The sequence below is a fragment of the Aquarana catesbeiana genome, linkage group LG04, assembly GCF_042186555.1.
Source record: "Aquarana catesbeiana isolate 2022-GZ linkage group LG04, ASM4218655v1, whole genome shotgun sequence".
Taxonomy (NCBI): Eukaryota; Metazoa; Chordata; class Amphibia; order Anura; family Ranidae; genus Aquarana; species Aquarana catesbeiana.
This window is the reverse complement of record NC_133327.1, coordinates 583992943-584014439: the sequence shown is the minus strand read 5'-3', so window position 1 is coordinate 584014439 and position 21497 is coordinate 583992943. Positions and strand designations below refer to the sequence as shown.

Here is a 21497-nt window from a genome sequence, read left to right as displayed (position 1 = left end):
GCTGGCAGCAGTAGAAAAGGACCACTGATCTGAGTTTCATGTAGCTTTTTGCAATGCAGGAGCATCAGCAGGGAGATGCTTCTATGTTGAAAGGCAGAAAAGAGATCCTGGAGCACAAGAGTGATGCTCCACCCAGCTGATAATGTCAGCCCCTTCCGCAGTAAGGACCATCTGAATATAGGGATTTTTTTTTCTCTTTAAAGTGCCCAGCAAGCTGAATAATTGTCATTATAGACAGGGCAAGGTTTGAGGAAATGCCAATGGTTCTGGGCTTGGAAAATGCTCTACTGTTAACTTGTTACAAGAACAGGGTCTGGAAAGCACCTTACATGGAAAACTGAACCTGAAGGTCGCTTTCAGGCTCCCGTCAACATCCAGTTCAGAGGGGTTAGGTCTCAACACACCAAAAGACAGGCTGAGAATAAGTTGCACTGTAACTTACAGGCCAGCTTCAGCAGCGATGTCAAGAAGCTTGATTGAAGAAAAGCGCAAGCAATAAATAGGTTTGTTATCTCACAGTACAGCTGAAGAAAAGATGTCCATCCTCTTCTGACACAAGCATGCTGGTACTAGTAGGGGTTATCTTGGGGTGGTCTACAATTATTGCTTGCCAGTGTCCAGTCCTCCAGTAGGCAGCGGTATAACCCAAAGGTTTAACACCTACTGTGTCCTCCAATGTACCAGAAGGAATAGTCACTTTTTTGAAAATAAAGATCCTGGTGCCTTAGCTTTTTGTACTGAACATCATGGCACTTTTTATCATGTGCACAATTTTTATACTAACATGGTTTTCTGTGACTTATAAATGTATTTAGTTTAGAGACAGCCACCTAACCTAAAGTAATACGTGACCGTGTTGTTTTTGTATTTTTTTTTTCTTTTACGAAAGGCTATACCCATGTTTTTACAACTTTGCATGTAATTTATTTCTGCATGCGCGAGCTGAAACAACCTAAACGTGAACCTTGGCAATTCCAACTCAGCATATGCCGAGTTAAAGTGGTTGAAAACACTCATACACCCAGTGAAGTGACCAGCCTTAGACAATAAGATGAAACAAATTCTCCTACATAGGTTGTACCTGTTTATCTGCAGAATTTCTTCTGTAGAATGATCTAAAAACACATAGATCAAAAGGATTTTTTTTCTCAGCCCTAGCAGCAAGTACGAAGATCTGAAGTCTTATGCCCCGTACACACGGTCGGACTTCGTTCGGACATTCCGACAACAAAATCCTAGGATTTTTTCCGACAGATGTTGGCTCAAACTTGTCTTGCATACACACGGTCACACAAAGTTGTCGGAAAATCCGATCGTTTTAAACGCGGTGACGTAAAACATGTACGTCGGGACTATAAACGGGGCAGTGGCCAATAGCTTTCATCTCTTTATTTATTCTGAGCATGCGTGGCACTTTGTCCGTCGGATTTGTGTACACACGATCGGAATTTCCGACAAACGGATTTTGTTGTCGGAAAATTTTATCTCCTGCTCTCCAACTTTGTGTGTCGGAAAATCCGATGGAAAATGTCCGATGGAGCCCACACACGGTCGGAATTTCCAACAACACGCTCCGATCGGACATTTTCTATCGGAAAATCCGACCGTGTGTACGGGGCATTACAGCACAGATTTCAGTGAATACAGCCCTGATTGGAGTGAAGGGACACAGCACTCCTCACACAGTACAGGAGAACATGCAGAGCTATGGATATGAATCACAGGCAGTGTACGGGAGCTCTCCCCAGTAACCTTTTTATCTCTTGTCATTGGGAAAACCCATCAGAAGTAACTCATGCTGATAGCAGATGACCGAGGCAGCAGAGGGAAATCACAATCAGTGCTTTGGACAGAGGCAAATACACAGTATAGAAGGATGTTCTTTGTTCATATTTCCCACCTAATCCCACCCCCACCTGAAAACAAGAGGAAAAAAAAAACCCACGCCAAAACACACATGTAAAAATTAAGTACAAACCATTTAATAGTTTAGCAATGATTTAAAATAGATTATATACAGAATATACATCCAGAATACAAAATGTTAATTTATACTGACTGACAGCAGCTAAAGTTTCCGGGTCTGATTTACAATGAAGAGTTGTCATTTTCCATAGTAATACTATTTTTATCACTGAGAGTTTGGGTCACAGTACTAGCTGGAGACTGAAGAACTTTTCTAGACAACCTCATTCTCCCATCGGTTGGATCTCGACCAAAATATTTCACCTGTTCAAGAAAAAAGTCATGGGAAAAGGAATAGATCACAAATAATGAACAAAGAAACACAGCACACAAATATATACAATGCCACCAAGTGGTCAACCAAACCACAACGCGTGTGCATTTTTATGGACCACCAACACACAAAAACAAAGCACACCTCAATGCAGAGTATTTGTTAGAATGCACTGTATATGTGCATTGGGAATCAATTCTGAATGGAGTGCAGTACTCTGCAATGCACATATACAGTGTGGTACTGGTGTGGTACCTCCCGATACCTGTATTGTGGTTTGAACAAGTTCTAAGGGCAATAAGTACAGATAAACATAGTCCAGGTAGTGCCATCTAAATAAAGCGGTTGTAAACATATTATACTTACTTGGTCTGTGCAATGATATTTCCCAGAGCAGCTCCTTATTGCTTTTTCTAGGGTCCCCCACCAGAGCTGCCCGCTACTCCAGCAAGCCTGCTGCTGAGGAGGCACTCATGCGGGTGCGCTACTGAGCCAGGCTGTACGAGTCCATAGACACACACAGTGTGGTACGGCCATGCCTCCTGCTTCCTCCTCACAGGATCTGATTGACAGCAGCAGGAGCCAGTGGCTCCTGCTGCTGCCTCTGTCCTGTGAGAAGAAGGAAAGACAGCAGTGTTGCTGCAGATAGGGACAGCGCTGGATCGAAAGAGGCAGGTATGCGATTAACCACTTCAATACTGGGCACTTTCACCCCCTTCCTACCCATGCCAAATTTCACCTTTCAGCCATGTCCCACTTTAAAGCGGAGTTCCATCCAAAAAAATGGAACTTCCGCTTTAAGGGAGGTGCCCCCCTGACATGCCATATTTGGCATGTCATTTTTTTGGGGGGGAGGCGGTACCCTCTTTTCAGAGGGTCCCAGCTCCCACTTCCTCCCGGCGCACTGCGGCACCGGAAGGGAGATCACCTCTCCCCCCTCCCTCTTGGCAATCATCTGGTGCACGTCACAGGTTCCAGGTGATTGCCCGGCCAGTCACGGCACGGCTTGCGCATGCCCGGTTGTAAAGCCACAGCAGGAACGCCCACACTTACAATGCCGGACCCACTGAGAGGAGGGGGAGACGACCGGGGCTTCGTTCCCCCGCATCGCTGGACCCTGGGGCAGGTAAGTATCCTATTATTAAAAGTTAGCGGCTGCAGTATTTGTAGCTGCTGACTTAAATTTTTTTTTTTAGCAGAACTCCGCTTTAAATAAGAATTGCCCGGTTATGCAACACGGTACCCAAATTAAATTTTTATCATTTTTTTCCACACAAATAGAGCTTTTAGTGGTATTTAATCACTACTGCGGTTTTTATTTTTTGTACTACAAAATGAAAAAAATACATTTTGAAAAAAAAATATGCGTTTTAGTTTGTTATAAAATGTTGCAAATAAGTAATTTCTCTTCATAAATTTTGACCAAAATTTATACTGCTACATTTTTTGGTAAAAATAACGCAAATCCGTGTATATTATTTGGTCTGTGTGAAAGTTATAGAATCCACAAGCTATGGTAGCAATCACTAAAAAATTGATCACACCTGATGTTCTGATGGCACAATGAATCTCATTTATTGAGGCCCCGAAATGTCAGGACAATACAAATATTCCCAAAAACGAGCCCCTTTTTGGAAAGTAGACAGTCCAAGGTATTTAGTAAGAGGCATGACAAGTTTTTTGAAGTTGTAATTTATTCCTACAATTCTTTGGAAAATTACATTTATTTTTTTCACAAAAAATGTCATATTAACCAGGTATTTCTCACACACGTCATAGGCATACTTTCAACTACACATCAAAACACATCACATAATTCTGCTATTCCTCCTGAGTATGGCGATACATGTGAGACTTTTCACAGCCTGGTCACAACAGCCAAAAAGCACCTTCATCCATTATCCACTTTTAGACCAGGCCTTCTTCTGACGCTTTTTGTTTCCAAGTAAAACTGTATTTTTGCTAGAAAATGACTTAGAACCTCAAACATTATATATTTTTATAGCAGAGGCCGTAGAGGAACATTCCTCCCACTGATACGAGACACTATTCTGCCAACTAACAGTGGCAACTGGGCACCATTTCTCCCATTGATACCAATAATGTGGCACCATTTCTCCCACTGACACAACCATGGGACACTTTTCCTCCCAATGATGGGGTACCCTTCCTTCACTTAATACCAAATGTGAGGTTTACTCCCACTGATGCTACAGTCCGGCACTCCTAAGGTCTGTGAAGGACAAAAAACTGCCATTGTGTCATCAGGTGCCAGCTGCTAAAAAAAAAAAAAAAAAAAAAAAAAAATACTGCTTCCTTCCAGTCTGAATATGGATATCAGATATTCCAACCGATTGCAACCAAGAACTAGGCAGTACTCGTTTTAGCTGCTGAACATGAACTGTTTATTGTATCTTTTCATGTGACAACACTGAAGAAATGACACTTTGCTATGTTGTAAAGTAGTGCGTGTACAGCTTGTATAACAGTGTAAATTTGTTGTCCCCTCAAAATAACAACACAGCGCCATTAATGTCTAAACCGCTGGCAACAAAAGTGAGGACACCCCTAAGTGAAAATGTCCAAATTGGGCCCAAAGTGTCAATATTTTGTGTGGCCACCATTATTTTCCAGCACTGCCTTAACCCTCTTGGGCATGGAGTTCACCAGAGCTTCACAGGTTGCCACTGGAGTCCTCTTCCACTTCTCCATGATGACATCACGGAGCTGGTGGATGTTAGAGACCTTGCACTCCTCCACATTTCCGTTTGAGGATGCCCACAGATGCTGAATAGGGTTTAGGTCTGCAGACATGCTTGGCCAATCCATCACCTTTGCCCTCAGTTTGTTTAGCAAGGCAGTGGTCGTCTTGGAGGTGTGTTTGGGGTCATCTGCGGCCCAGTCTTTAAAGGGAGGGGATCAAGCTCGGCTTCAGTATGTCACAGTACATGTGGACATTCATGGTTCCCTCAATGAACTGTAGCTTCCCATTGCCGGCAGCACTCAAGAAGCCCCAGGCCATGAAACGCCCATCATCCTTTTTATTTAATAAATTCCTTCCCTAAACGGATTTACACTATATGGCCTTTTCCTCTCTTTCCATCCTTTACCTGCCTCCTTCAACATCATTTTGAGTGAGACAACAATGTGTGGTCTGGTCCATACATTTCTCTGGGTTCCCGCATCGCCTTGAGTGACAGAGCAACGCGTGGGTCCATCCACCACCATCGCCTTCCCGGGCCATCCCCAGCCACTCATCACCTAAGCCTATCCGACTCAATCCGGCGTACGCCCCTTTGGGTCCACTTCATCCGGTAAGCCTCTTCATAATTGGTGGTGGTGTGTCTGTTTTCATCTCAGATGATATACATCCTTGTTTGGAGCGTTTTTCTGAAGATTTTCCCTCCATGTATATATTGATGATTCCTCCACAACATTTACACTTGGAACTGTGGTTTTAACGTTTTCCATACTGGACGTTTTCTCATTTTTATTAGCGCTACACTTATAGTGTTTTTTTCTGTTGTTTTGCTTTGTTGGTTGTGTTAGCTGCTTGTTTTCTTCACGGCAGCGCAGAATTGTTTTGTATATATCCCATGAAACGCCCACCACCATGCTTGACTGTAGGCAAGACACACTTGTCTTTGTACTCCTCACCTGGTTGCCGCCACACATGCTTGAAACCATCTGAACCAAATAAGTCTATCTTGGTCTCATCAGACCACAGGACGTGGTTCCAGTAATCCATGTCCTTAGTCTGCTTATCTTCAGCAAACTGTTTGTGGCCTTTGTGCATCATCTTTAGAAGAGGCTTCCTTTTGGGATGACAGCCACGCAGGCCAATTTAATGCAATGTGCAGCATATGGTCTGAGCACTGACAGGCTGACCCTCCACCCCTTCAACCTCTGCAGCAATGCTGGCAGCACTCATACATCCATTTCCCAAAGACAACCTCTGGATAGGATGCTGAGCACGTGCACTCAACTTCTTTGGTCGACCATGGCGAGGCCTGTTCTGAGTGGAACCTGTCCTGTTAAATGGCTGTATAGTCTTGGCCACCGTGCCGCAGCTCAGTTCCAGGGTCCTGGCAATCTTTTTCTAGCCCAGGCCAACTTTATGTAGAGCAACAATTCTTTTTTTCAGATCCTCATTTTTTGCCATGAGGTGTCATGTTTAACTTCCAGTGACCAGTATAAGAGAGTGAGAGCGAGAACACCAAATTTAACACACCTGCTCCCCATTCACACCTGAGACCTTGTAACACTAACGAGTCACATGACACCAGGGAGGGAAAATGGCTAATTGGGCCCAATTTGGACATTTACACTTAGGGGTGTACTCACGTTTGTTGCCAGTGGTTTAGACATTAATGGCTGTGCGTTGAGTTATTTTGAGGGAACAGCAAATTTACACTGTTATACAAGTGTGTACACTCACTACTTTACATTGTAGCACAGTGTCATTTCTTCAGGTGTTGTCACATGAAAATATATAATAAAATATTCACAAAAATGTGAGGAGTGCACTCACTTTTGTGAGATACTGTATATACAAACACACACACACAATTCCAGTGTGGTTGTACAGCGAGTCAGATTAGTACAGATCAGACTGGGCTTCTCGGTCACCCTGTGCCCCTAATAGACATAGGGTAACTTAGACATAGGAGGTGCATAGGGAGCTGAAACAATGGTTTCCCAACTTCTCCAAGGGATTCTGGGTTCCACAGCCCCCCGTCAAAAGTGACTCCCCTCGCACTGGGCATGTATGCTCTGATCAGTGTACAAATCCCCTGTGCGATAGGGGCTTAAGGCAGGCCATCCCTGTGTGATTGGGGGTTTAAGGCAGGCCATAGATTATGTAATTGTCGCTCGATTCCCCCATCAACACAGTCAGTGTTGATGGGGGAATCCCTCCCGTGTAGCTGTTGTGTTGTCCCGGTGGAGGAGGGGGGTGGTCAGGCGAAGGGCGCTTTCCATGCCAGGAGAACCAGTGATTTTTGGCCACTGGCAAGAGGGTAAAATCTGACATGCTGGTTGTACTCAAGTCGTACAACAATTGACTTGGGTACAATCAGCCTGCCCATAGATGGTTCAAACCTTGACCTATCCCTGCTGAACTAGCGGTGATTCAAACCACATATGGCCAGCTTAAAGTGATTGTAAGGGTTTTTTTTTTTTTAAAACAAAAACATACTTGCCTCCACTGTGCATCTCGTTTTGATCAGAGTGGCCCGAACCTAGTCTTCCGGGGTCCCCTGGCAGCTCTTGAGACTCCTCCCCACATTAGATAACCCCCTAGGAGAAGCACTCTCTCGAGGGGGTTACCTTGTGCGCACGCTCCGGAGTCCAGCGTTCAGCATCCATAGCCGCCGAATTTATGACTCGGCTCCGCCCCCCGTGCCTGCGTCATTGGATTTGACTGACAGCAGTGGGAGCCAATGGCTGCGCTGCTATCAATCTATCCAATCAAGAGCAGAGAACCTCGGGCAGAGAGACAGTACGTCCTCACCGGGTCAAATTCCAGGGATCAGGTAAGTAAAACAGGGGGGCTGGGGGGCCGGTCACTGCCAGGTGTTTTTTACCTTAATGCATAGGATGCATTAAGGTAAAAAAAAACACAAGGATTTACAACCCCTTTAAGGATGAATTTCACTGCTCGTCCTTTAATGATCATAATCACACAGTATAGGTGCTGTGGCTCAAAGCACCTGTACTGTGTGACTATCATCATGATGATAATGATGATCAGCCTCCCTTCTGTATAATTTAACATTGGCAACAGTCAGGGCATGGTGAAAGGTGTGTGTTGTCATGACTGTACAGTACCTTTCCTGAAACTTCTCCCAGCGATCCTTCTTGGTGCACTGCTGGGCTGGCTGCTGAATGGGTGGACATCACATGGACTCTGCCTGCCTGCACTGATCACTTCCAGACTCCAGCCAGCCTACCCCAAGCCTGCCAGCACTCTTTTTCTGCCCGATTACCTCGGCACTTACTTGCTGAAGGAGTCAGGCAGTGTGCAGGTCAAGCCAAATCACTCTGCCAGGCCAGCAGCAGGGGCTGAGAGACTTCCACCTCATCAAATGCAGCACAGCCAGAGTGCAAGTCCGCCTCAGGTGCGTGCGCCCAAAAATGCCCCCCCCCCCCCCCCCCCCTCCTCGATCTACAATATCCCAGCCCACTAGATGAACTTATGGGGCACCCCCTCAGGGAATAGGATTACCCGGGAGCCATGGCAGGGATTCGAGGGAACAGTAGGTGTACACTGACTGATTGTACACATCATGCATAAATCCTGAAGCTTCTGGCTGGGCCCCCTGTGAAGCGACATGGCCTGGGCCCCCTACAGGAGGCCTGGCAGTACTCCCTTATCGGAGGCCCTGCGCGCACAAACACACACAAATGTTTTGCCTTTCATTTCTCTGAATTGATAGTTTTACAAGCTGGGGTTCACATATACTTTAAAGCTTGATTGTTTAAATTGTAGTCTTGGGTATAATCACCTACCAATCTGTCTTTGTACACAGTCGGCCAAGTCTGTACATGTAAATTCTAAGCCCTACCTCAATTCAAAAGCCATTATATCAGTGGGCTCTGCTCTCATCACTGGATTTCCCATCTTACACTACAGTCAATGCGACAGGAAGAGTGCAAACCACAAGCCAGACTGTGTAATGGTGTGAAAAGTTAGTGGCATCCACCCACAACTGAAGAACACATATTAGCTCTTCTAATCACCAGGCAGTAAAGGTTGTTTATCTAACATTTTGTAAATTTGACAGCTAACAAATTTATGGACTGCACAAAATTGTAAGTGGTGCCAGGCGGTCATACCGCATGTGTGGATACAGTACCTGAATTTGTTGACCGACTTCAAAACCTAGTGCACTTGAGTGTCTTATCTGAAAATAAAGATAAAATATTAAAAATCAGCCTGTTGCATTAACAAACATTAACAATGATTGGTGCTGCAGCAAAAAGTATTTCGGTATTATACAGGAGAGAAGTAGATGGTAGCGAGAGGGAAGAGACCGAGAAACATTTGCAGCTTCATGTTCAGTTATGATATTTTCCTTACTTATAATGATGAATGATTTTCTTGCTCAGTCACCTGATAAGCAAAAAGCTCTACAGGCTTAAGCTGGCAAAACACTGTGCATTTTCAGATGGTTTCCCAGGAACCAGTAAAACGCACTCAGTGGTTGGTCCCATTGGCCACCTCCCGCCTGATTGCAATATTAAAAGAGCTTGGCAGATAACTGTCAGCCAAACAGTGATTGCTTCCAATCAGATGTAGCTACTGCTCTGGTATTTTGACAGCCGGTGGGGCCGAATGTCACAATACAATAGCCACAGCAGCAGATTTGTCCATCCACGCTGTACAGCCTGCAGGCTGAAAAAAAAATATCAGTGTATGGGCAGCTTTATTGAACAAAGGCATACAAAATTTTAAAAGGAAAAGTATGGTGTATTTAGTTAAATATTGCAATTGCAAGAACGCAAGTCTATTTTGGATGTAATTTTTACAAGCTTGCTCATCCAGGATTGCATTGCATTAATAAAACGCAGAGATTTGTAGATTAGCTACAAGACAGAGATTACAGTAGGTCATTTCAATTACTTTACCTCCCTATCTCTCTTTGAAGCTTTGTATCTATTCATATATATTGTCTTTTTTTCCACTCTCTTTTAAAGCAATCAGTGCAAGTACCTGAATTTGACCTAAAAACAGTCTCTTGCAGTTTGCCTGTACAGCAAAGCTCATATTGGAGGAGGAGAGAGAGAGGTGCAGCGAAGAACTACCATTATTCTCTGTGGTAGTTCTCTATTATCACCTAGCTGTACGCTCACAATTTTGCTGTAATAAAATTGTACTGAGGGTTATTAAAGGCTGACTTCACCTTTTGCACCAGTGGCTGCAGGCAAGTGAAACTGCTGGTGTGAGCAGGCCTCAAGTGTACTTATCCTTTCCAAGTAAAGCAAAAGACGTATTTTTTTAACTAAATATGTAACTGTCAAAATATATACAAACCAGACTCCTTTCACCACTCACAGGCAGCCTGTTTTCTCCTTAAATCCCTGCAGTCAACAAGGTGCCAAGGTCCTGGAGTCCACCATGCAAATAACAGACTGCACACCAGAAGACATTTAAAGTGGTTGTAAACCGTTACAGACCACTTTGACCTACAGGTATGCCTAGATTAAGGCTTACCTGTAGGTCCAAGAAATATCTCCTCAACCTACATGGTTTAGAAGATATTTAAAAAAAAAAAAAAACAGGCACCGCTGTCTACGGCACATGCACCGTAGACAGCGGCGCTCAGACGCACTGAGCATGCCGCTAACGGCGATATGCCGTTAGTGGCGGCTCGCATGCGCGGGAATTATGTCATCGCGGCTCCGGCCAATCACAGCGCTGGAGCCACGATACCCGGAAAGAAGATGGACGCTCGGTAGCAGAGGGGACATCGGTGACATCGCAGGCTCCTGTGTCAGGTAAGAGACACATAATGGGCTACTATGCGATGCACAGTAGACCATTATTGCTTTACCTTTGCAGGGAAACAAAAAGGAAGTAAACCCATCAGGGTTTACTTCCTCTTTAACTCCAGCCAAGGTTTATTGCAATGAAAGCGCACTGCTCATTCCCACCAAAATCCATGCCCCCTACATGTTTCACCCACAGCAGGGCATGATCATGCCCTGCTTCGGCTGAAACATGTTGTTGACATGGATTTGGGCAGGAGTGAGTGGTGTGCTGTGAATGCAATAAATCTTGGCTGGAGTTGAATGCCTTTGGTATGTGGCTCATTATTTGGATGGTAAAAATATATTTGCAACTTTATCTAGACATGGGGGGAAGCTATTTAATTCACTGCATATGCAGAGTCTTCTTCCTGCTTAGCAATACTGCACAATGAGGTTCACTGTTCATATCAATGGGTCATGTTTGACCTAAATTAAAGGGCAAGTTAACCTGTAGTTAAAATAAATAAATGCACATATTTTGCAGGACATGTATTATATTTCCCCCCAGGAGCCTGCAAAGCATTGGACCCATGATCAGTGGATGGTGGGTGCAATGTCAGGCTCCTGCAGAGACATCCTCCAGCTTTCTGCCTTTAACTCTGTATGGGCTGTTCTCCACTACAAGCTGTGTGATGCGTTGGTGGACAAGACTTGGAATAGTTGGATTTATTGACAGATCGCTGTGAATGAAAGATGTGGCTGGGCGGGGTAGAGCCAATTTTATTGTGACAGCAGCTGCAGGGCAGAAGGCGCTCAGAGGGTGAGAACGTGCTGGAACTAAATAAGCGTGTAACACGTAACATGTTCCAAAAGGTGAAATCCTTTAACACAAGAGATTTTTTTTTATAAGACTAACTGAGCTCATCTCAGCATTCATTCAACAGAAATGCTATCCACATTTCCTTATACATGTTCAGTGCATATATTGTATATTAGCCACTAGAAAGAAAATTTCAAAATCTGTGTTTTAAACCAGTAACAGCAAGCACAAAAAAATATGGAAGTCACATTACAAAAGTATTTTCTTCTCTGAATGTGTATCTGCTGAAAATGCACTATATTATTTGGGTAAACAACACTTTTGGACAGTAGAATCAAATTCATGTATCTTTAACCAATAAGAATGCTTAAAATATAGATAAGATATCTACCTTTCGATGGTCGAGCTGTGAATTGTGAAGCAAAACAGGTGTCATATTTGGGTACAGTTTCACCATTACACCAATGTCCCTGCAATGCATAAAGAAAAAAAAAAGGCATATGGATAAAGTATAGGTCCCAAAGGTATGACTGAAAAGTACTATCAGCAGTATTCAAATTTTTTGTTCACTACCAGTGAGCAAATCGAATGCATCATCCAAAAGCTTTTCTTAAAGTGGTTGTAAAGATAGAATGTTTTAACCTTACTGCATTTTCTGCATTAGGGTAAAACACCTTTTAGGCGCCCCCGTCCCCCCCCCGCCCCCGGAAATACTTACCAGAGTCTGATCTCAATCCAAAGCTCAATTGGCTCCTGCTGCTGTCAATAAAATCCAGCAATGAGGAAGCGGGGGTGGGGGCTGCTCAGGATCGAGCCTGCACAATTGCACTCCTAGCAAGTGGATTGCTAGGGGGGGTGCTAGGGGGGGTACTCGGGGGGGGGGGGGGTTTGTGGGAGCCAGGAGAGCTGGCGGGGGACCCTAGAAGAGGAGGATTGGGGCCCGTTCTGTGCAAAACCATTGTTTAAAGTTTAAAATGTATGTTATTTAACCACTTATCGACCACCCCACGCATATCTATTGTGACAGGGCGACTTCTTTGTGCCAGATCACGTACCTAGTACATGATCTGACACTTCTGGGTCTGGGGTGGGGCGCGCATGCGGCCGGCTACCCGCTCCAGCTGGAAAAAGCGGGAGCCAATCAGCCCGTCCGGCGGAACCGATGATTGTTCCGGAGATCAGCAGAATGGCGGTCTGCTTGTGTAAACAACGCAGATCGCCGTTCTTTGAGAAGACAGAGATCCTGCGTTTCAGTTAATCAGGAACACAGATCCCTGTCTTCCCACAGTAAAATGCACCCCCCCCAATCCACACAGTTAGAAAAACACACTCCCAGGGAACACAGTCAACCCTTTGATCGCCCCTGATGTTAACCCCTTCCCTGCCAGTGCCATTAGTACAGCGATAGTGCATTTTGTTAACATTGATGACTGTATTGGTGTTACTGGTCTCCAAAAAGTGTTACTTAGTGTCAGATTTGTCAGCCGCAATCCCGCTATAAAAATAAGTAAATCGCTGATCACCGCCATTACTAGTAAAAAAAAAAAAAAAAAAATATATATATATATATATATATATATATATATATATATATATATATATATATATATATATATATATATATATATATATACATATACATATACACACACACACACACACATTAATATATATATATATATATATATATATATATATATATATATATATATATATATATACACACACATATACATATACACACACACACATACATACACACACACACACACGCACACATATACGCTTATTGGGATTTTTTTTTTTTTTTTTTACCAGAAATATGTAGCAGAATAATTATTGACCTAAATTGATGAAGAAACTCGATTTTTTTATTGGATATGTTTTATAGCAGAAAGTAAAAAAATTTTTTTTTTTTAAATAAAATTGTCGGTCTTTTGTTGTTTATAGCACAAAAATTAAAAACCGCAGAGGTGATCAAATACCAACAAAAGAAAGCTCTATTTGTGAAAAAAAAAGGAAATTTTATTTGGTTACAGCGTCGCACGATTGCGCAATTGTCAGTTAAAGTAACGCAGTGTTGTTCCGCAAAAAATGGCCTGGTCAGGAAGGGGTGGGGTGTAAACCTTATGAAGCTGAAGTGGTTAAAGAAAAAAAAAAGAAAAAGGAAAAAAAAAAAAAAAAAAAGAAAAAAAAAAAAGGAAAAAAAAAAGGAAGGATCCTTAACAATTACTTTTAAGTGAACCTTCCATTCTCAGTGGCCAACATAGTGCTGTGGTTTCAAAATGCTCTCCTCCTTTCCTCAGGAAAATAATCAGCACTGTACATATCTACTTTGGTCAAAGGTCAACTAAGCATTTTCTCTATCTCTGGTTGCTGTCATATACCTCGCTGCCCAGAAGGCAGTTAGTTTGTCTTATCTGTATAGCTGATATCTGGTAGCGATTTCTGCAAACATTGGGAAGGGAAAGGGATTGCTTTACAGCTAAACTCCTGTAAGATTTTAAACACTATTTAATCCATGTATAGACCTGGTAAAATACCTAAGTCCATCTCGACTGCAATGTTTTGTAACTCCCTACATAACAGTACTGCATAATCTGCAAGATCTATGAGCAACGATTGGAGATGAGAAAATATAAAAATGAAAGACCAGCAAATACAACACTGCATAAGTCAATCGGGGTCCTCCGATCCACCCAAATACGATGATTTGTGGCGGACTGCACACATTTTTGCTATTACATTCATTCAGATATGGACTAGCTTACTCTGACAGGTAATGGAAATTATCTATATGTTCAATTTTAAAAACATTCTGCACAATCAAACATGCCTTACAGTAGAACTACAGGCAAAACTTTTTCTTTATTTTGGATAGTGTAAGGGAGGGTTATAACCCCTGTCAGATTTTTTTTTTTCACCATCTGTGTCCCATTTCGGAGATTTCCCTTCACTTCCTGTCCCATAGACAAACAGGAAGTGAGGGGAAATCCCTGAAAATTGAAAAAGTCTCTTGGGGACCCCCCAGGTCACCAGAACTAGTGTCCTCATTGATTTCCCCTCTATTACTGTTCTGGGGACATCCCAAAATTTGGGAGTGTCTTTACTTTCACTCTCGATAATGGTAAACAGGACAAATTAGAGAGGGGGAATCTTTCTAACGGGGGCACAAACAGCAATAAAAACTGACAGGGGGTTCTAATCCATCCCCACTCTATCCAAAACTAAAAGAAAAAGAAAAAGTTTTGCCTTTACGTATAACCTAAATTCTTGTCGCTCATGTAACACATGTGTCCATGGGTGCCGGTGTTTCTTCTCTCTTGTTAAATGTATTTATTGAGTTTTCAAAATTGAAAATAGTATACATTCAAGATGCTTTACAGTATAGTAGTATGTATAGAATCGTCTTACAACTATGATTACGTTGTACACATTGTAAAGTAAGGTATAGGAATAATGATAAACATTAAATGGCCAGAATGAATACAATTGTCTGGTTGTAAGGTAAGCAATATAAGACAGTATTATTAAGAGTAAGTATCTCATTTTTACATACTGTCTATACCATAGAAAATAGAAATTGTCAGTTCCCAGTCTCTAGTAATGACTGGGAGCTGACGGGACAAGCTCCCAATTATGTGACCACAGTGATAGCCAATAACAGTTATGGACGTAAAGACCTCCTTAAAGTGTTACTAAACCCACAACAGTAAAATCAGTCTGTATATGGAGTAAAGTATGCTTGTTATACTCACTGTGGAACGTAAGGGGTTAATTCTTTGCATTGTGTAAAAAGGCTGTTTGAACCTTCTCTTCTCTGATTCTCCCCTTTTACTGTCCCCAACCTATCCCCTGATATGACATAGCCTTGGAGGCACTCCACACATGCTCAGTTTGGTGTGTATTGCTAGAGATTTTTTTTTTTCCCTAGGGTGGGTGCATGTGATCAGCACAGGGCCAATAAGCACTGTCCAGACAGAGGGCCAGGGGTCATGCAACCTCAGAGGAGAATGAAAACACCTCCTAAAAACTTTAACCAGTGCTGGGCCAGACACTGATAGAAGTGACAAGACTGCTATATACTGCTGATGAAAAGATATGTAGGTGTTTATATTTACTAATATAATTGCATATCCATGTTCTGTGTACTGTGAGAGACCAGATATAGTGAATGCAGGGTCCTGGGTTTAGTAGCGCTTTAAAGTGACACTGGGGCTGGGTGGGAAGAGGTTAATTATTCACTTGACATAGGTTAATTTTTTAAGATTTCACGAGCTAGTAAATGGAGAGTAAGCCTCGTTTCACATATATGCGAATCAAATGCGTTTGCGGACCGCATCCAATTTGCATAACATTTGAACTAGACCAGCTTGCAATGGAGTCGGTTCACATATATGAGGGCCGGTTGCGGTGCGAATTAAAAAAAAAAGGGTCCTGTGTGTTTTTCAGTCTGGCTCAGGTGCAATTCCAGTGTTAAATTTGCACCCGAATCGCTGAATGGAAACCTCACCGAACTCCAAAACCAGACCCGCATATAGACTATTACCAAAAGTATCGGGACCCGCATATATGTGAACACAGCCTAACGGGGCTTACTCACACACCAATACATTGACACTTACTCGATTAAACAGCTCATATAAAAATAAAAGGGCTGAAACAGAGGGATGCATTTTATATGCGTTTTGGAGTGAATGACCCTGAACAGGATCACATCCGTATCCACAGGAAAAAAAGTCAACAATTTCTAAGAATTCATAGAAACAAATAGGTCCAAAGTAGATGTAATCCACACTGTAGCATTATCAACATAGCGATTTGTTGTTTAGAAATTAAATAGGTCATTGGCCGCTGGGTTAGGGCCGAATGACTGTTTGGATTTCCTGTAGATTGCTCAATGGTCTGATTACCTTAGCTGGGGTGAGTCCGTGTTTTATCCTTATGTAATTTATATTATTGTATGTCCCACTGAAGAATGACCTGCTGTATTTTGAGATTGTGACTCAGATGTTCTGGAATCTGTCGGTTTATTCAATAAACTATTTATGATTTAAAATAAATACATTTAAAAAAACAAAAAACAAAAACAAAACAAAAAAAAAGGTTCCTCTTTACCTGATCTCAGTTATGGTGGCGGTGTATATAGCTCCAAACTCCAGGATAAAGTCTTGCTGCAATGAAGAATAGAAATTTAGAATGGAAATAGCAGAAAAAGCCGATAAAGTGCAGCACAAACAGGGATTGCTTACATCATCTTTGCAGATGTCACTGATGAACTCTCTGGCTTCATGCATGGCGCCGGGCGTTGGAGCAAAAACTGAAAACACTTCATCATCTAATTGGCTCACTGTTACTCCTTTAAATAAAAAAAAGGACATCAAATACACACATAGAATGTACAAAACATAAAAGTACATAAAATATCGGCTAAAGGTCACAATGTTTTATGCTTTATGGGTTTCCTGGAAATCTCCAGCTTGTTTAGGGCCCTTCCTTCAGCTCTCTCCTTACACAGGTATGTCGGGTGTCACGGGAATTTTTCAGCCTCATACATACAAAATACTGCAAACATTCCTATTAAAACTGAAAACTGGTATTTTATTACTTGCCTGTTTCAGCTTGAAGTTTCTTTAAATTATATCCACCAGGACCAACAAATCTTGCCCTCTTGGACAAAGGCACATTGACATTTTCTATAATCAAAATAAAAAATGAAGCACCTGACTTAGACAATTTTCTTAAAGACTCTGGATTGATCACATTTTGTGTATAAAACCAAAACCAACAAATGACACAAGTGTAAATTACAAATTTAATAAGACAATTAAAAACTACATTCATTTCCCTTAGCCCTGGTTCACACTGATGTGGGAAAAGCACAAGATTCGCTGCGTTCCCCAGCATCACATCGCATAGCAATCGCATGGCGTCCATGCGATCTGCTGCAGGTGTCAACGTTAGATTAACGACACCCTGAAAAAGATTGCAAAATGCAGCGAGATTGCCAGAATCGCAACGCATGCAATGCGATTCAGGTGCAGAGAAAAAAAAAAACATTAACGCTTCTAAACCATTTCAACCATTTTGTTGCGGATGCGATTTGAGCCATACAAATGTATAGCTCCAATTGCAGCGCACAGATATTGCATTTAATGTGCACAGAAATGCGGTGTGCTTCCTGTGTGGCGTTCTGTACGCAGTGTGAACTAGGGCTGGGGAAAAAATCGATTTGAATCCTGAATCGAGTTGAGAGGTCAAATCGATTCAAATTTTCAGCAAATCGATTTTTTAGATTTTTTTTTTTTTTACACCAGGACCGACGCTGACAGCGCGCCGGTCCTGAGGAGCTGCGGGCAGGAGTTTTTAGGCGAGGCCGTGACTTCGCCCTAGTCCGCGAGGCTGGACGCCGCGGACTAGGCTGGAGCCGCGGCCTCGCCTAAAAAACTCCTGCCCGCAGCTCCTCAGGACTGGCGCGGTGTCCATCAAAAAAAAAAAAAAAAAAAAAAAAAAAAAACTCGATTTGAATCGTGAATCGAGTTTTGTAAAAAAAAAAAAAAAAAAAAAGGGAGGAGAAAAACGCCCAGCTCTAGTGTGAACCCAGGCTTAGTCTCGGTTCACACTGGTGCGATGCGGGAACCTGTGCGATTCCTGTATCGCATCTCACAGGCAGTTTACACTGACATCTGCGAACCACTTTCAATAGAAAGTTAATGACACCCCCAAAATGGAATTGGATCGCATGGGTCTGAACACCCATGTGATCCGATTCCAGTGCAGACCAAAAGAATTAAAAAAAACCCCAACATTTTGGTGTGAATGCAATGTGATTTCAGCCATGCAAACTGTGCAATAAACAGCCGCACAAAAAAAATAATCGCCCGTTGCTGTGGCCCACTAATGGTGCGAAATTCTAACGAAAATTCGTAATTATGCTTTTGGAAAGACAATTTGTTCAGAATTCCACCCACATATGGTCAGCTTAAGGAGAAATTTTCCACTGGGGACACTCATTCCAGGAACAGATGTCCAAGGAGGACAGGAAATCTCCCAATGGGGGAGGAGGGTTTATAAATGCAAGAAGTTCATAGAACGTAGACGGTCTACAAGTCATTAATATTGTTACCAAAAACACATTACTGGCTAGGTTGTCTGTTACATGCTCGGTTGTCTGCTCAATCTCCATGGACCTTGAGAGGGGCAAAACCTAGTGCATAGACTTATTCCAATTTCTTTCAATTATTAATTTCATACAGGAATCAGTTTCCACAAAAACATTTGTATAATAAACTCATCTGCTACGTTTATATGTATGGCTGCACGGGACAGGAATATTGCTTAATATTACCAGTTCACATTTATATTACCTACGACAGGGCTGTTTTCTTTCTTCTGTGCTTTGGGCTTTGCAATCGTTTTATTCATTATTTGCAGAATGTCTTTTTTGGCCACTAGAAAAAAAAAAAAAAATGTATACCAGTTTTTCCCATTTAAAAGTAAGGCCTCATGTACATGGCTGCTAGTAAACAGACATTTAGGAGCAGTTGAGCATTTTGTACACAGAGTCATTTACAGTCGTTTCTAGGCAGTTGAGTTTAGAGGCCTTTTTTGGAAAGCAAAAAAATGAGTTCAGATGCTGAGTTTAGAGGCATTTCAAGCGTTAAACACTTCTAAGCGTTAAGCTGTGTTTTTCATTTTTGGCTATTTTGAAAAAAAAAAAAAAAAAAAAAAAAAAAAGTTATATATATATTAGGGCTGCTGAAATTAATCGCAGCATCGATGCATCGCGATTCGGGTGTCCCCGATGCGGCATCGATGCATGCGACCCGAAAAATCGATGTCTGGCCCCGCCCCCTCCCGGGAGAGCGCTCCGTGCATAAAGCTGTTTTTAGTGTGTGTATAATCCGGTCATGTGATTCTCAGCCGCGCCTCCCTCCTCTCAGTCTCTCCTGGTGTCAGCTCCGCCCACTGACTGGAGCTATCAGGTCGGAAGAGAGGCGGGCGGGGCTGACATCAGGAGAGACGTGAGAGGAGGGAGGCGCGGCCGAGAGTCACATGACCGGAATATACACACACTAAAAACAGCTTTATGCACGGAGTGCTCTCCCGGGAGAATTCACTGCAGATCCTGAGATGTGACAACCGGCAGAACACCGGCCCCACTGCTCATTACAGGCTGCCAGAGCAGCATGTAAGTAGGGAGGGAGGGGGAGGGCGCTGTGACTGACCATCTCCTGTGCCATGTCCCCAGTGTCTGACCATCTCCTGTGCCATGTCCTCAGTGTCTGACCATCTCCTGTGCCATGTCCGCAGTGTCTGACCATCTCCTGTGCCATGTCCCCAGTGTCTGACCATCTCCTGTGCCATGTCCCCAGTGTCTGACCATCTCCTGTGCCATGTCCTCAGTGTCTGACCATCTCCTGTGCCATGTCCGCAGTGTCTGACCATCTCCTGTGCCATGTCCCCAGTGTCTGACCATCTCCTGTGCCATGTCCCCAGTGTCTGACCATCTCCTGTGCCATGTCCCCAGTGTCTGACCATCTCCTGTGCCATGTCCCCAGTGTCTGACCATCTCCTGTGCCATGTCCCCAGTGTCTGACCATCTCCTGTGCCATGTCCGCAGTGTCTGACCATCTCCTGTGCCATGTCCTCAGTGTCTGACCATCTCCTGTGCCATGTCCGCAGTGTCTGACCATCTCCTGTGCCATGTCCCCAGTGTCTGACCATCTCCTGTGCCATGTCCCCAGTGTCTGACCATCTCCTGTGCCATGTCCCCAGTGTCTGACCATCTCCTGTGCCATGTCCGCAGTGTCTGACCATCTCCTGTGCCATGTCCCCAGTGTCTGACCATCTCCTGTGCCATGTCCCCAGTGTCTGACCATCTCCTGTGCCATGTCCGCAGTGTCTGACCATCTCCTGTGCCATGTCCCCAGTGTCTGACCATCTCCTGTGCCATGTCCCCAGTGTCTGACCATCTCCTGTGCCATGTCCGCAGTGTCTGACCATCTCCTGTGCCATGTCCCCAGTGTCTGACCATCTCCTGTGCCATGTCCCCAGTGTCTGACCATCTCCTGTGCCATGTCCCCAGTGTCTGACCATCTCCTGTGCCATGTCCCCAGTGTCTGACCATCTCCTGTGCCATGTCCCCAGTGTCTGACCATCTCCTGTGCCATGTCCCCAGTGTCTGACCATCTCCTGTGCCATGTCCCCAGTGTCTGACCATCTCCTGTGCCATGTCCCCAGTGTCTGACCATCTCCTGTGCCATGTCCCCAGTGTCTGACCATCTCCTGTGCCATGTCCCCAGTGTCTGACCATCTCCTGTGCCATGTCCCCAGTGTCTGACCATCTCCTGTGCCATGTCCCCAGTGTCTGACCATCTCCTGTGCCATGTCCTCAGTGTCTGACCATCTCCTGTGCCATGTCCCCAGTGTCTGACCATCTCCTGTGCCATGTCCCCAGTGTCTGACCATCTCCTGTGCCATGTCCCCAGTGTCTGACCATCTCCTGTGCCATGTCCCCAGTGTCTGACCATCTCCTGTGCCATGTCCCCAGTGTCTGACCATCTCCTGTGCCATGTCCTCAGTGTCTGACCATCTCCTGTGCCATGTCCCCAGTGTCTGACCATCTCCTGTGCCATGTCCCCAGTGTCTGACCATCTCCTGTGCCATGTCCCCAGTGTCTGACCATCTCCTGTGCCATGTCCCCAGTGTCTGACCATCTCCTGTGCCATGTCCCCAGTGTCTGACCATCTCCTGTGCCATGTCCCCAGTGTCTGACCATCTCCTGTGCCATGTCCCCAGTGTCTGACCATCTCCTGTGCCATGTCCCCAGTGTCTGACCATCTCCTGTGCCATGTCCCCAGTGTCTGACCATCTCCTGTGCCATGTCCCCAGTGTCTGACCATCTCCTGTGCCATGTCCCCAGTGTCTGACCATCTCCTGTGCCATGTCCCCAGTGTCTGACCA

General features: G+C 43.9%; 1 protein-coding gene across 1 annotated transcript in view; it reads right to left on the bottom strand.

Annotated features, from left to right (window-relative positions):
- Nucleotides 1-1960: 1960 nt before the first annotated feature.
- Nucleotides 1961-21497, bottom strand: part of PNPT1 (polyribonucleotide nucleotidyltransferase 1) — a 96084-nt gene continuing 76547 nt past the window's right edge. Inside the window, 7 exon segments of the mRNA XM_073628122.1 lie at nucleotides 1961-2229; nucleotides 9097-9144; nucleotides 11923-12001; nucleotides 16650-16705; nucleotides 16784-16890; nucleotides 17144-17227; nucleotides 18899-18982. Coding sequence (XP_073484223.1) covers nucleotides 2089-2229; nucleotides 9097-9144; nucleotides 11923-12001; nucleotides 16650-16705; nucleotides 16784-16890; nucleotides 17144-17227; nucleotides 18899-18982 — 599 coding nt within the window. The 3' untranslated portion in view covers nucleotides 1961-2088.